At 37.6% G+C, this 13,591-nt stretch overlaps 1 protein-coding gene across 14 annotated transcripts in view; it reads left to right on the plus strand.

Moving 5' to 3' along the window:
• The window catches only part of LOC131437298 (serine/threonine-protein kinase mig-15), a 172,675-nt gene that overhangs the window by 114,501 nt on the left and 44,583 nt on the right, over positions 1 to 13,591 (plus strand). For all 14 annotated transcript variants that reach the window (XM_058606554.1, XM_058606552.1, XM_058606553.1 and 11 more), the window contains 3 exons: positions 5,080 to 5,767; positions 9,613 to 9,724; positions 9,790 to 10,018. In XM_058606554.1, coding sequence (XP_058462537.1) covers positions 5,080 to 5,767; positions 9,613 to 9,724; positions 9,790 to 10,018 — 1,029 coding nt within the window. The remainder of the gene's footprint in view (positions 1 to 5,079; positions 5,768 to 9,612; positions 9,725 to 9,789; positions 10,019 to 13,591) is intronic.

The following is a 13,591-nucleotide window of genomic DNA, read 5'->3' on the forward strand; positions in this document are numbered from 1 at the left end:
ACGCGTTTCAAACTCAAAACATCAGTTAAAATGTGTTCGGCTGATCCATAAGATATGCCCAACAACACAGCAATCTCTCTAATCGGTACAGAACGATTTTGCAACACGATTTGCTTCGCCGACTCAATGTTTTCTTCAGTAACAGATGTTGTTGGGCGGCCAGGGATCTCATCATGATCCAAGCTTGTACGACCACCTTTGAAGCGTTTATACCACTCGTATGCCTGTGTTTTTCCTAGACACGATTCACCAAAGGCCTTTTCTAACATTTTCAACATTTCGGAACACTTAAATCCATTTACAACACAAAATTTGATGCACGCACGTTGTTCTAAATTTTCATCCATTATAAAAATCGCCACACGAAAATTTTTCAACTTCTTTGTATAGACGCCAAACAAAAACTAATCGTAAGATATGCGTCAAAATTTGACAGAATGTGTATAAAAGTGTTGCCAACGTTGAGAGAATAAAAGTTTACCGATTGGACAAGCGCGGGAATTTTAAAATGAAAATTCCGGTTCTTTTTTGATCATAAGGTATGTCTTACTTTACCATTCACTCTATATAGGAATGGGCAGAACTTAATCGCGAACTTTTATTTACGCGAATTTTCAAGGTTATTCGGTTTTCTTGTTTTGTCTTAGAAATGCATGATATTTTTCGAGAATACATTTCGATCTCGGAAATCTCAAAAAATTTTTATTCCCAAAAACTAATTTCTTTCCAACAAAAATTTTGTTGAGATTACACCAGATCTTGTCGTTTCATGCATTTTCTAAGACATTTTGCATATACAAATTCTTTAGTTTTGCGTTTTTTACGCGGATTTCCGAAGTTACGCATTTTAACGCGGATTTCCGAAGCTATGCGATTTTTCTTGCGCGGTTTTTACGTAGTACGTATCCCCCGCGTAAAAACGACCTCAGTGTTAAATGAGAAAGGCGTCATTACACTATTATGTGGGTTAAAACAGGTTTTTTTTCTTGAGTACCAGTAGAGATCAGAATCGTCTCAAAATCTAAGAAAACTAAATTTTTGCGAATTATTTGATTGTTGAATTAGACAAAATCTCACAAATTGAGTTTCATTGAATTTTAAGATGGTTACTGGTACTTGACAAAAACAAGTCACTGAAAAAAATCAGTAGTAAGTATACTTATGGCAATAAAGAAGCTAGCATTACGATTTGGGATTAAATGATTAATTGATTTTTGTGATATCACCGTCGCCTCAAATGAATTGCAACAAAAAATTGTTTCTGGGGAATGGGCCGTATAATTTACAATTATTACGATAATATTTTTTTTTCACAAACATAACAAAGCATGTACAATTGGATGCTTTTCGAAATTTCGAAATAAAATCATTTTTGCATGTTCTAAATTAATCGAAAGATATGGACTTTTTTTCTCGTGCCGGAAGGCACTCTTCTATGTAAATTGTGTCATTAAGTGTTCCGGAATGAAGAGCCACGTCCCTCAATCGCCTGCCAGATCAGGAACTTCTTTCTTGCAAATTTCGATAGTTCAATTTTGACTTGACTGCGAAATTTACTTGCCCCAAAAGTTAACAGAAGTCGGTTTCGACGTCGGTTTCCCCATCCATCACTTCGTGCGAAGTTTTTCTCTCTCTCTGTGTGTGTGTGTGTGTGTGTGTGTGTGTGTGTGTGTGTGTGTGTGTGTGTGTGTGTGTGTGTGTGTGTGTGTGTGTGTGTGTGTGTGTGTGTGTGTGTGTGTGTGTGTGTGTGTGTGTGTGTGTATGTGTGTATGTGTGTGTAACATTTTTTGCACTGACTTTTCTCGGAGATGGCTGAACCGATTTTCATCTACTTAGATTTAAATAAAAGGTATTGTAACCTCGGACAAAGTTCCTGAATTTTATTCGAATTCGATTTCCGGTTCCGGAACTACAGGGCGATATGTGAAAAAATAAATTTTTCTCAGAGTCGGCTGAACCGATTCTTACAAACTTAGATTCAAATCAAAGGTACAATTTTCCTTTACAAAGTTTCTGAGTTTCATTTTGATCCGACTTCCGGTTCCGGAGTTACAGTGTGATTTGTGAAAAAAAATCTGTCTTCTAATTAAGTGAGGAACTTTTCTCAGAGATGGCGTGTCCGATTTCAACAAACTTAGATTGAAAGGTCTCATCCGGATCCGACTTCCGGTTCCGGAATTATAGGGTGAAATGTGTTAAAAATTGAATACCGTCACTTGAAGCGGTGAAAAAAGAAACACGTAAAAAATTTCTAAACTGGCCTCAAAACTATTGCAATCTGTAGCCATTGTCAATAGACAATCAAACAACCCGATTCCGGCTATGCTGGTTCTCGGTTTCTGATTTCGGAAGCACCGGAAATAAAAAGTAAAATGATTCCTAAACTTCTCTCAAAACTATTCCAATCGGTAGTCATTGTCAGTAGACGGCCAAACATTAATTTGGCTTTCCTTGTTTTTGGGTTTTTGATGAACGACCGAAGATTGTAGCCATAGACTCAAAAATGGATCCCAGTCACTTTTCTCGAACCAACTTCGATTATACCGGTTCCCAGATTCCGGTTTCGGAAGTACCTCTTTTCGTTTCTTCAGAGATGGCCTAGCTGACCTGAGTACTTTTTCACTCTATAGGTTATACTAGTTTATGGACAAATCATGAAAAACAATGAATATGAATCAAAGGAAATTATTTTGACGTATACCACATATGAGAATTTGTGAGATATGAGAAAGGCATCATTACATCACTAGGTGGATTAAATTTTTGTAATGTTGTTCCACTTTCCTGGCCATTATAATTTCTATTGAACCTCTTATACGATGAATCCTATGCTTTCTTCGGGCACCCAGATGCTCCTTTAACTTTTTTATCACACGGGATACAGTTGTATTTTCAATTCCAATCCTTTCAGCAATCGCATCGATGGAACATTTCTGAATTTGGATTGTAAGTTTAAAAATTTTCCCCGGACAATTGTTTGTTTATACGATGTGGCTGGAACTACTATTTAAACGTAAACAATAAGCTATGAATATTATTTACTCAAATGTTCAGTTGTCTTACTAATACGATTAACAAGTTATAGAATTTTTGGTGCACTAATTTTTTAAATATCATAAAATACGAAACTTTGACCAAGTCTGTAGAGATAATTTTCTTTTTTTTTACCACTCGTGTTCATTTTGTTTTTGAATAAGTTAAATACGTCTTTGTACGACAAACACATTGTTTACTACACATAAAAAAAGAGTTCGTAAATACACTGTTTTCCTCAAAATTTAACAATAATCAAACCGGTTATGTTAAAAATTACAATAACTTAGGAATAAATTGTAAGAGGTTATCATTGCCTGAACTCCTAGAAAAAAAAACTAAGTTTACTCTTTACATAAGTTCAAACCATTAAACCTTTATTAGTTTATGACAAAATATCACATCAGGTGTACAACTTTGCTTCCGCCGTTTTCCGATAGGTGGCTGTACCGGCTGAGGCTGGTCATAATACATAGATGATAATGCCTTTAAAGTGAGTGTCTACAGTGCCTAACGAATTGTCATCGCCGTTTTTCAGTGATAGTTGTTCTTGTTGTCGTAATATTCACGCTGGAAAATGTCTGTTTATGTGCTCAACTCTCGCCATTTGCGGAAAGTTTTACTTTTCTGTTACAATTAGAAAAAAATGCAGCTGAAGTGCATTGAATGCTCTCAGAAACTTACGGTAATGCTGCTCTGAGTAAAAGAACGTATCGGGAGTGGTTTCAACGTTTTAAAAATTGTGATTTCGATGTTGAAGACAAACATGATGGTGGAAGAAAAAGAAACCTTCAAAGATGAACAACTAGAAACATTGCTTCATGAATATTCGTGCCAAACCCTAGAAGAGCTTCCCGAATCGTTGGGAGTGAGTCAGTAAGCCATTTCAAAACGTCTCAAGGCCCTGGGCATGATTCAGAAAGAAGGAAACTGGGTGCCGTACGAGTTGAAACCGAAGGACATCGAGCGCGGTCTATTTGTATGTGAGCTTCAAAGACAAAATCGTAAGGGGTTTTTACATCGAATCGTAACCGGTGATGAAAAGTGGGTTCGATACCATAATCCTAAACGCAGAAAATCATGAAAAAGCCCGAGCATGCTACTTCGTTGAAGTCAAAACCGAATATTCACGGCGCCAAGGTTATGATTTGTATTTGGTGGGATCAGCTCGGTGTGATTTACTACGAGCTCTTAAAACCGGGTGAAACCATCACAGAAGATCGGTACCAAACGCAACTGATGCGCCTTAGTTGCGCGCTAAATGAAAAGCGGCCACAATATCAAGAGCGACATGACAAAGTCATCTTCCAATACGACAATGCTCGGCCTCACGTCGCAAAAGTGGTCAAAAAGTACCTGGAAGCGCTGAAATGGGAAGTCTTGTCCCATCCGCCATATTCCCCAGATGTCGCTCCTTCTGACTTCCACCTATTCCGTTCGATGACACACGACCTGGCAGATTAACATTTTCAATCCTTCGAAGAGCTGGAAAAATGGATTGCTTCATGGATAGCGTCAAAAGAGGACGCCTTTTATCGAGCCGGGATCCGAAAATTGACGGAAAGATGGGAGAAAGTTGTCGCTAGCGACGGACAATACTTTGAATAATACATATCCCTCTTTCGCAATAAAGCTTCTAATTTTGGAAAAAACGGCGGAAGCAAAGTTGTACACCTGATATGATTTCGTAAAAAAAAAATTTGCGTCTTTTTTTATTTCAATTTTAGCTGAATCAATCATGAAGAAAATGATATGATTCATTTTTACATGCTTTGCATTGTAAATTTATGTGAAAATAGACGTGATTTTGTCGTAGTGCGTCTTCGAAGGACGCGTCACCGAGGACCCTTTCAACTAACTCTCGGGGTTTCCCGAGAACTTCTGCAAGTGCTGTATGCTCCTGATGATTTAAAATGAATACAAAATTATAATAAATAATGTGCGATCGAATCTTTCCATGTTCATCCTTTACCCATAAATCTTACTGAATCTTGATGAACACTACTGATTAATTGTTTTTTTTTTGCTTCCCTCTCTGCTCTCCAGGGTCGCCACACAAAGACTGGACAACTCGCTGCCATTAAGGTGATGGACGTCACCGAGGAGGAAGAGGAGGAGATCAAACTGGAGATCAACGTGCTCAAAAAGTACTCCAACCACAGAAACATTGCCACGTACTATGGTGCATTTATCAAGAAAACGTCGGCCGGCAAGGACGATCAACTCTGGCTGGTCATGGAGTACTGCGGTGCCGGTTCCGTTACCGATCTGGTCAAATCCACCAAGGGACAGAGCTTGAAGGAGGAATGGATCGCCTACATTTGCCGGGAGATTCTACGGGGGTTGAGCTATCTGCACACGAACAAAGTGATACATCGGGACATAAAGGGACAGAACGTTCTACTGACGGATAATGCCGAGGTGAAACTGGTGGATTTTGGCGTTTCAGCACAGTTAGATAAAACCATCGGTCGGCGAAACACGTTCATCGGGACGCCCTACTGGATGGCACCGGAAGTGATTGCATGCGACGAAAATCGGGACGCCACCTACGACAATCGGTCCGATCTGTGGTCACTCGGTATCACCGCACTGGAAATGGCCGAATCACAGCCGCCACTCTGTGATCTACATCCGATGCGAGCTCTGTTCCTTATCCCGCGAAATCCACCGCCCCGACTGAAGTCCAAAAAGTGGTCGAAGAAATTCCACGGCTTCATCGACACGGTGCTAGGTGAGTGCGATTGTTTACAGTAAAAATCTCATTTCTGTCTGTCGAGTTAGCGGAGGTGGTTAAACTTCCGCGTACCGAGGCACTAAAAAGCAACCGAATCACTATCGTAAAATTTACGATCCATAAATGATAATCTGATCGAAAAAGGAACGGACATTGAGCTATCCCAATAAAGTAAAAAAAACACTCCTTTATTGCTGCCAGACACGTCAACAGGCCTGCCCGAGCACGGGGAAGTAGTATAATATAATTATTTTGCTATTATTATTTCCGTTTCGACTCGGCGTGTGACGTTGATAGTAATTCTTCAAATTCACAATTAGTTTGTCCCAAATATAAACAAATTAAACAATTTCGTCAACTTGGTTTTCACGGCTTTCAATATAGGAAAAAGATTACCTACGTTCCACATTTGTTATTCTACGGTGTACGGGATAGTTTCGGAACATGTTGAAACCCGAAAACCACGGCGCATTACTTGCACAATTTTACGATGTTGCCCTGCTATTTACGGGTACGGGCAGGTGCCAACTTAATCCACATGGCAGTCGCTGCTGCGGGCTGAGCTCATTCCGCATCGTACAGCAACAGGAAGGGGGTACCTATTGATACCCTCGGGCGCCGCGTAATTGAAATCATTAAATAATCATTAATCACTATAACTTATTTAACATATGTTGATTGTGAACGAGTTGAGAGGCGTGTTCTCCGAATCGAGTTATCGTTGAGATAAGTAAACGTTTTTAGTATATGTCGATTTTTATTGCTTTATTGAACGATTTTTTTCTCTGATATTTATTCAATATTACTATCCTAAAGGTTTTCCACTTCATTTGGTTCTAATTGCTAAAATTCATTGAAGTTATTTTGTTGGTGAGAAATTCTTCTTTTCTTCCGCAATAAAACTGGTAACGAGAATCGTCGAATTGGATGACTTCCAGAAGTCCTAGATCATTGTGTTTGTTGAACACTTTGAAAGCTTTTAACAATTGGAAAAATGAAATATGAACATAGGGTAACTGTACCTATATGGATCCTGTTAGTCAAAACATCTCGTCGCATTACTGAGTACGCGGCCTACCGTCGATGTAATTTATATGATTAGATCCTTTTTATTTTCGTCTAATATTGTATTGAATGAATCAGTAGAAGTAAATATGGAATCTGTTACCCTACGTCCCTTTTCCTTTCGGGTAAATTTCCATTAGTGAAGCATACCATATCACTATCTGGGCCACAACGATTCCTTACTTCCACGAATAACTTTATAACATTCTTCTTATCGAGAGATGTTTGTCGCTGTAAAAAAATTTATTATAATTACGTTGAATGCACTACGTGTAATCAGCACAAATCTACGACTGTGGAAACCTAATAAATGATTCTTGGGCCAACGTTAAGTAAGAAGAGCACTATCTATATGCATACGGCTCATTACTGGAGTTATTTGCCAGGAAAACTTCTCTTTCTCGTGTACAAGAAATGTGTCGCAATGTTTCAGTTATGAATTTTGAATTAATCAAACTCAGATAGGACAGGACTCATATTGCTAATGAGAAGAGCCAAAATTCATTAATGAGATATAGTGAAGAAAATGAGAATAATAAACAGAAACCTTTTTTTATCACTGCCAACAAGTTTAATAAAGAACAGGTTTCGTTCTAGAGTTGCATCCAAACATGCCAGCTACTGGCACAGCAGCGAATTTGGGCTCAGACAACAACATTTTTACCAGGTTCAGTTAAAATGTTAGAATGTATATTGCATTTTTTTAAAGTATCATTGCAGGATCCTGGTCATGTTCCGGGTTTTTGGTTCTCCATACGTGGTTGAATCTGTGTACGGTGAGCTAAAATTGAAAGATATTCTATCGTTTCTCACCCAACATGGTAAGGAGCAATAGTCAGAGGAGTTCATCGTTCTTCCTGGAGTGAAAGGATCCATTCTGTTTCTACTACAAAAGATTTTAGAAGATTGTTTGGCATCCGAATTTACTTCTATTCATGAATATTGCGAGGCACCTGCAGATCGTTCAGCATCCTTTCGTGAATGCAAGGCGATTTATTTCTTTTCGTTTTGTGCTGTTTTCCCATCTCATACACTTCACATTTTTCTTCCATCTCATCTCCATTCCCATCTCATCCACTTCATAGCCTTCCTTCCCCATCAGAAAAATTATGAGAAGCCACGACAAGGCACAAATCTTCAAATAACTAAGGAAACGTGCCACTTGAGCCAATTAGTTCTGATTCCTGATTCCAGGTTCGGAATCAAGATCAAGAATTCAGGTTGTAAATTTTGTTCTAGAATTGTGGAACTGAACTTATTTTCAGAATCCATGTTCCGAATTTATTTCTAGGACTGATTTTTAGACTTGAATTCCGAAACGTAATAAAGGAACTGAATTCAGTTCCACAATCCAAAAGCTCTAGAATCCATGTTCTGAATTTAGTTCTAGCAAGCAGGTTCTGAATTCTAGAAATGAATTCTGAAGCCGAATTTAGGAATCGAATTCTGAAAATGAATTCAGGAATTAATTTTTGGTTAAGAAGATAATTCTAAAATTCAGGTTTGGAGTTCAGAAGCTAATTCCAGAATTCTGATCAAAAATTCATATCCAGAATCTTAGTCTCGAATTCTGAGGTTTAAATCTCAAATCAGAATTCTACATGCGAATCCTTGGACATAACATAAGGAACTAAAATCAGTTCCAAAATCTAGTCAAGAAACCAGTTCCAGAATTAAAATTCAGTTGCAGAGTCATAGTTTATAATTATGAAATTAATGTGTTAATCTGATTAATTTTAACACTAAAGTCTGAATCTGTATTCTAAACCTAATATTAAGTTCAGAATTCATGTGGGCCACAGTTCAGGTAGACCAGAATCCAGGTTCTGAATTCAGAATCCTAAAATTTAAACCATAATTCATTTTCCTGCTGCTACTGATTGAAGGCGGCTGCTCGCCACGACATCCGAAATGCGGTTTGTTGTTACTGAAGACCACGACGTCCTGTTCCATGTAAAGCACAGAAATAAATGATTGATTTCCGACCATAACCTTTCATGTAGGTTCAGTTGAAAATCGGGACTGATATGTGCCCGACTACCTCACAACCGTCGGCGAAAAAGGCAAGCAAGCATGATGAGATTTTCTCATTATTTCGAAAAGTTTGGGAAAACTTAGTTTCTGCGTTATTTGTGGTTATATCACACTGTTGAAAATTTAATCACAAATTGCTGATCATATTTCTAATGGCATTTAAAATGAATTATGTTGCTACATTTACTCGAGATATTCATGATTGAGTTCTACCCATTCTTGCACCGGGCGAATTTTGGAAAGGCGCCCCATAGTAAAGTAAGTAAAGTAGTAAAATACAACCGAAACGCAAGGTGTAGGTAGCATTTATATTGAAAAAAAAAAAAACACTGAGCTGGACTCACACATGTATTTTTACACAAATTTTGAGGTACTTCAGTAAACAGCAGTTGTTGTTGCGTTTGTTGTAGAGAAGATTCGTGTGAGCATTTCGCTCTCATTTTGCTCCTTAACAATGTTAAACGTTTAGCATATGTAAAGTTTATGCATATATCTATTGTATCCTTCCAAGCTTCCACCAGGAGATGAAGCCATACCATTTGAATTTCGAATCAACGAAACGTCATAGTATTCAAAAATTCTTAATGGTAGCTATGGTAATTCTTCAAAACACTTGAAGTTCCATTTCTATAGTAATTTCACTGGATAATAGATAAATATAATTACAATGTTTTTAATAGTTGTAGCGAGTAAAAAATTTACATAATTATCTAATAATGTTTTACTCTTCGTTTAACTTACAGTGAAAGACTATCACCAACGGCCTTACACGGAGCAGTTACTGAAGCATCCCTTCATCAAGGAGCAGCCCACGGAACGACAAGTGCGGATACAGCTTAAAGACCATATCGATAGGTATTTGTTGGAAAAACGATCATAAACCGTTATTTGTTCTAACATGTTCTTTAAACCCTTTGTAGGTGTAAGAAACGCAAGCAGGAAAAAGAACGAGATGACTACCGGTACTCGGGTTCGGAGAACGAAGAGGAAGAAGTTCAGACAGCGGGTGAACCATCGTCCATTATTCAAGCACCTGGCGGTGACACGTTACGGCGGAACTTTCAGCAGATTCAGGAGGGTCGGACGTTGATGCAGAATGCCGAACAGCAGCAACCGCCGAATGCGAACCGCAATCAGAAACCACAACCGGTGAGTGTATGGGAACTAGAGTTCTCTAGTACGAACACTAGTATTGTCCCAAGAGCAACGATATTTAGGCATTAAATATTGCTCCTGTGCTCCAACAGGAAATTACAAATTAATGACAAGAGTTTGTTTTGCTCTATTCACCATCGTGAGCAGTAAGTTTTCAAGAAGTATGCAAATTTACTGAACCTTATTTTTAAGGAGATCTACAAAACAGGATCAAATCTTACGAATGCACTCTAGTTTAATGAAAGATTACTTGACACGAATGTCACAAGGATGGTAAAGTGTCATTAATATAAATAAAAAAAAACATAATTATAACACAACGAGATGGGCTCTACTGTTCACGTTAAAGAATCGTCTAGAATGAAAGTACTTAATGAGGGCAAAAGTAACTTTCTTGGCCATAAAAAACACTAGGGAAAATTTTGTTCTTGCATTGCAATGCGCTAACACTCACAAGCTTCGCGACCATGACTAAAATCAACGATTCAGGGCTTCAATTACTTCTCTATTCACCTTATTCGTCCGACTGATTCAGATCGACCAATCGACTCAAATCGAATAAAATCACCCCACCTAGTAACTGATTATACAGGGTGATTTTTTAAGAGCTTGAGAACTTTTTTAAACAATAAAACGCATAAAATTTGCAAAATCTCATCGGTTCTTTATTTTAAACGTTAGATTGGTACATGACATTTACTTTTTGAAGATAATTTCATTTAAATGTTGACCGCGGCTGCGTCTTAGGTGGTCCATTCGGAAAGTCCAATTTTGGGCAACTTTTTCGAGCACTTCGGCCGGAATAGCCCGAATTTCTTCGGAAATGTTGTCTTCCAAAGCTGGAATAGTTACTGGCTTATTTCTGTAGACTTTAGACTTGACGTAGCCCCACAAAAAATAGTCTAAAGGCGTCAAATCGCATGATCTTGGTGGCCAACTTACCGGTCCATTTCTTGAGATGAATTGTTCTCCGAAGTTTTCCCTCAAAATGGCCATAGAATCGCGAGCTGTGTGGCATGTAGCGCCATCTTGTTGAAACCACATGTCAACCAAGTTCAGTTCTTCCATTTTTGGCAACAAAAAGTTTGTTAGCATCGAACGATAGCGATCGCCATTCACTGTAACGTTGCGTCCAACAGCATCTTTGAAAAAATACGGTCCAATGATTCCACCAGCGTACAAACCACACCAAACAGTGCATTTTTCGGGATGCATGGGCAGTTCTTGAACGGCTTCTGGTTGCTCTTCACTCCAAATGCGGCAATTTTGCTTATTTACGTAGCCATTCAACCAGAAATGAGCCTCATCGCTGAACAAAATTTGTCGATAAAAAAGCGGATTTTCCGAATGGACCACCTAAGACGCAGCCGCGGTCAACATTTAAATGAAATTATCTTCAAAAAGTAAATGTCATGTACCAATCTAACGTTTAAAATAAAGAACCGATGAGATTTTGCAAATTTTATGCGTTTTATTGTTTAAAAAAGTTCTCAAGCTCTTAAAAAATCACCCGTTAGTTGGTTGTAAAAATGCTAATGATATGGACAACAGACAAATGGAACCAATGATTGTTTTTCTGTTAATTTTCTAGGTAAATTATTATCTGGTCTCAATCAATCAATGTTGTAAACTTGTTTATACGTTGAAAATGTGAACAATTTATAACATAATTTAAACATAATTCGTCCTCGCAAATCCACATATGACACAATTCATAAAAACGTAATTCGTAAAAATTCTGTGACAAAAATACTTTTTTTTATGAAAACACGTGATATTATGTATGTCAACGCCTAAAAATAACATGTTTTGAATCAACTCAATCATGTTTTGAATCAACTGAAAATACCAGTTTCAGAATAGTTTTACTTAATTTTTTTCTCTAAGTGTTGTTCCGAAGGGAGCCGAATATAAATTGCACTATTATTCTTCTTTAATTACTTTTGAATGCTTACTTGTTATTCCCTGGCATTTGAAAAATGGTATTGAACCAAGTATAATGCTCCATTCTAAACTTTAGTTTTCTCCCAATGAATTAAGATCGACATTACCACCTCAGAGTAAAAACCTTTGTTCAACTTCTGCTATAATTTTTCAATTGAATTTGCACGTTTTTATCAGAAATCGTTAAAACCATGGACTAATGTGAAATTTTTCCTATTGATCATGCTGAAAGTATCATCTCTAAACGAGCAGCGCCTCTGCATTTGAATTCAACGTCAATATGCCAATACTGACCGAAGCTGAGCTGCTACTAAATGAAATGTGAGGTGTGAAGTAACGTTCAAAACCGTTGGCCGTGTTAAAGGAATCAAAAGGATGAAATCATTATTGCATATTATGATTGGCTCGTAAAAACATAGGTCAACTGATATCGACTTTTCAATTATGCACGTTTCAATACATGTTGTACAGTTAAATGTTTACGAATCCGTCAACAAATGGTGAAATAATCGTTTTAGTAGTTAAAACACACACACACAAAAATTTTATCACAGCACAAACTTCACAGCTGACGAAAGCAACAATTATTGCGGACAAAGTTTACTGTACGCACAATAGGGCAAACGATTACTGAATCAAACCAACACCTGACATAGATGTACGACCGATATGCACAAGCTGCTGCGTGGTGCTGCTTGTCCTCTTTGAGATACAAGCGAACGACCCTGACTCTTCAAGTATGTCTTGTAATAATAATTAAGATGTGGAACAATAAGTCCGTATTATTCCGTATTATTTTCCATGAGTATCAACCTTCAAAATTTCATGGAATTCTGATGTGTGCTCCACAAGTTACAGTGATTTAAACGACTCTAGTCTCGATAATCTTGAAACAATAGAACAATTTCGTGTGTTGATTTATCACTGCTTTTTAATGAAAGAAAATCACTTTACAAGCTCAGTAATGACTTGAAAGGTGCCATAGAAACTCTGCGGTGTGTGTATGTTTAACCTATCCCAAGCCCACTGTTTGGCAGCAGTTAACAGAAAAACATATGTTTCCATGTATTTTGTTTATACATGCAAATAATTTTAGTCCAGGACTCGGGGAAGTCATTAATTTATCAGTGTTTGAGCGTTTAGTACCTGATACATTGTTGACTAATACGTATCTGTGCTGTGACGTTTCATTCTACATAATTTATACATAGTGAATGTGTATAGTGACGTTATATATCTATAGTAGATTTAAATGGTATTAAAAAATTCTCAAGCAAGTGTTAATTCAATCGAATTCAGATGACCCATTTCGAATACAGAACAAATTGTGTTCCAAGGTATCTGTTCAATAAAGATAAACCCCGCCTCAATGCATTGTTTGCATCAAATGGATTCGTACATTACAGAAAGATTTTAGATCCCTTGCAAGTGGCAAGCAATTGACGCATATTTAGTTTATGTTTTTCAGTTTTGTATATACGATTCAAATTTTCCGATCTTACCAGTACCAGCAGTTTGCATCCTATATCCTGTTTCTTACCAATCGTATCCAAATATTCTGTCTTCGGAACCAGACAATGGTGCTCTTGAAACACAGTTTAACATTGCACACACCTGATTTTC

Source organism: Malaya genurostris, chromosome 3 (genome assembly GCF_030247185.1).
Source record: "Malaya genurostris strain Urasoe2022 chromosome 3, Malgen_1.1, whole genome shotgun sequence".
NCBI classification, from domain to species: domain Eukaryota; kingdom Metazoa; phylum Arthropoda; class Insecta; order Diptera; family Culicidae; genus Malaya; species Malaya genurostris.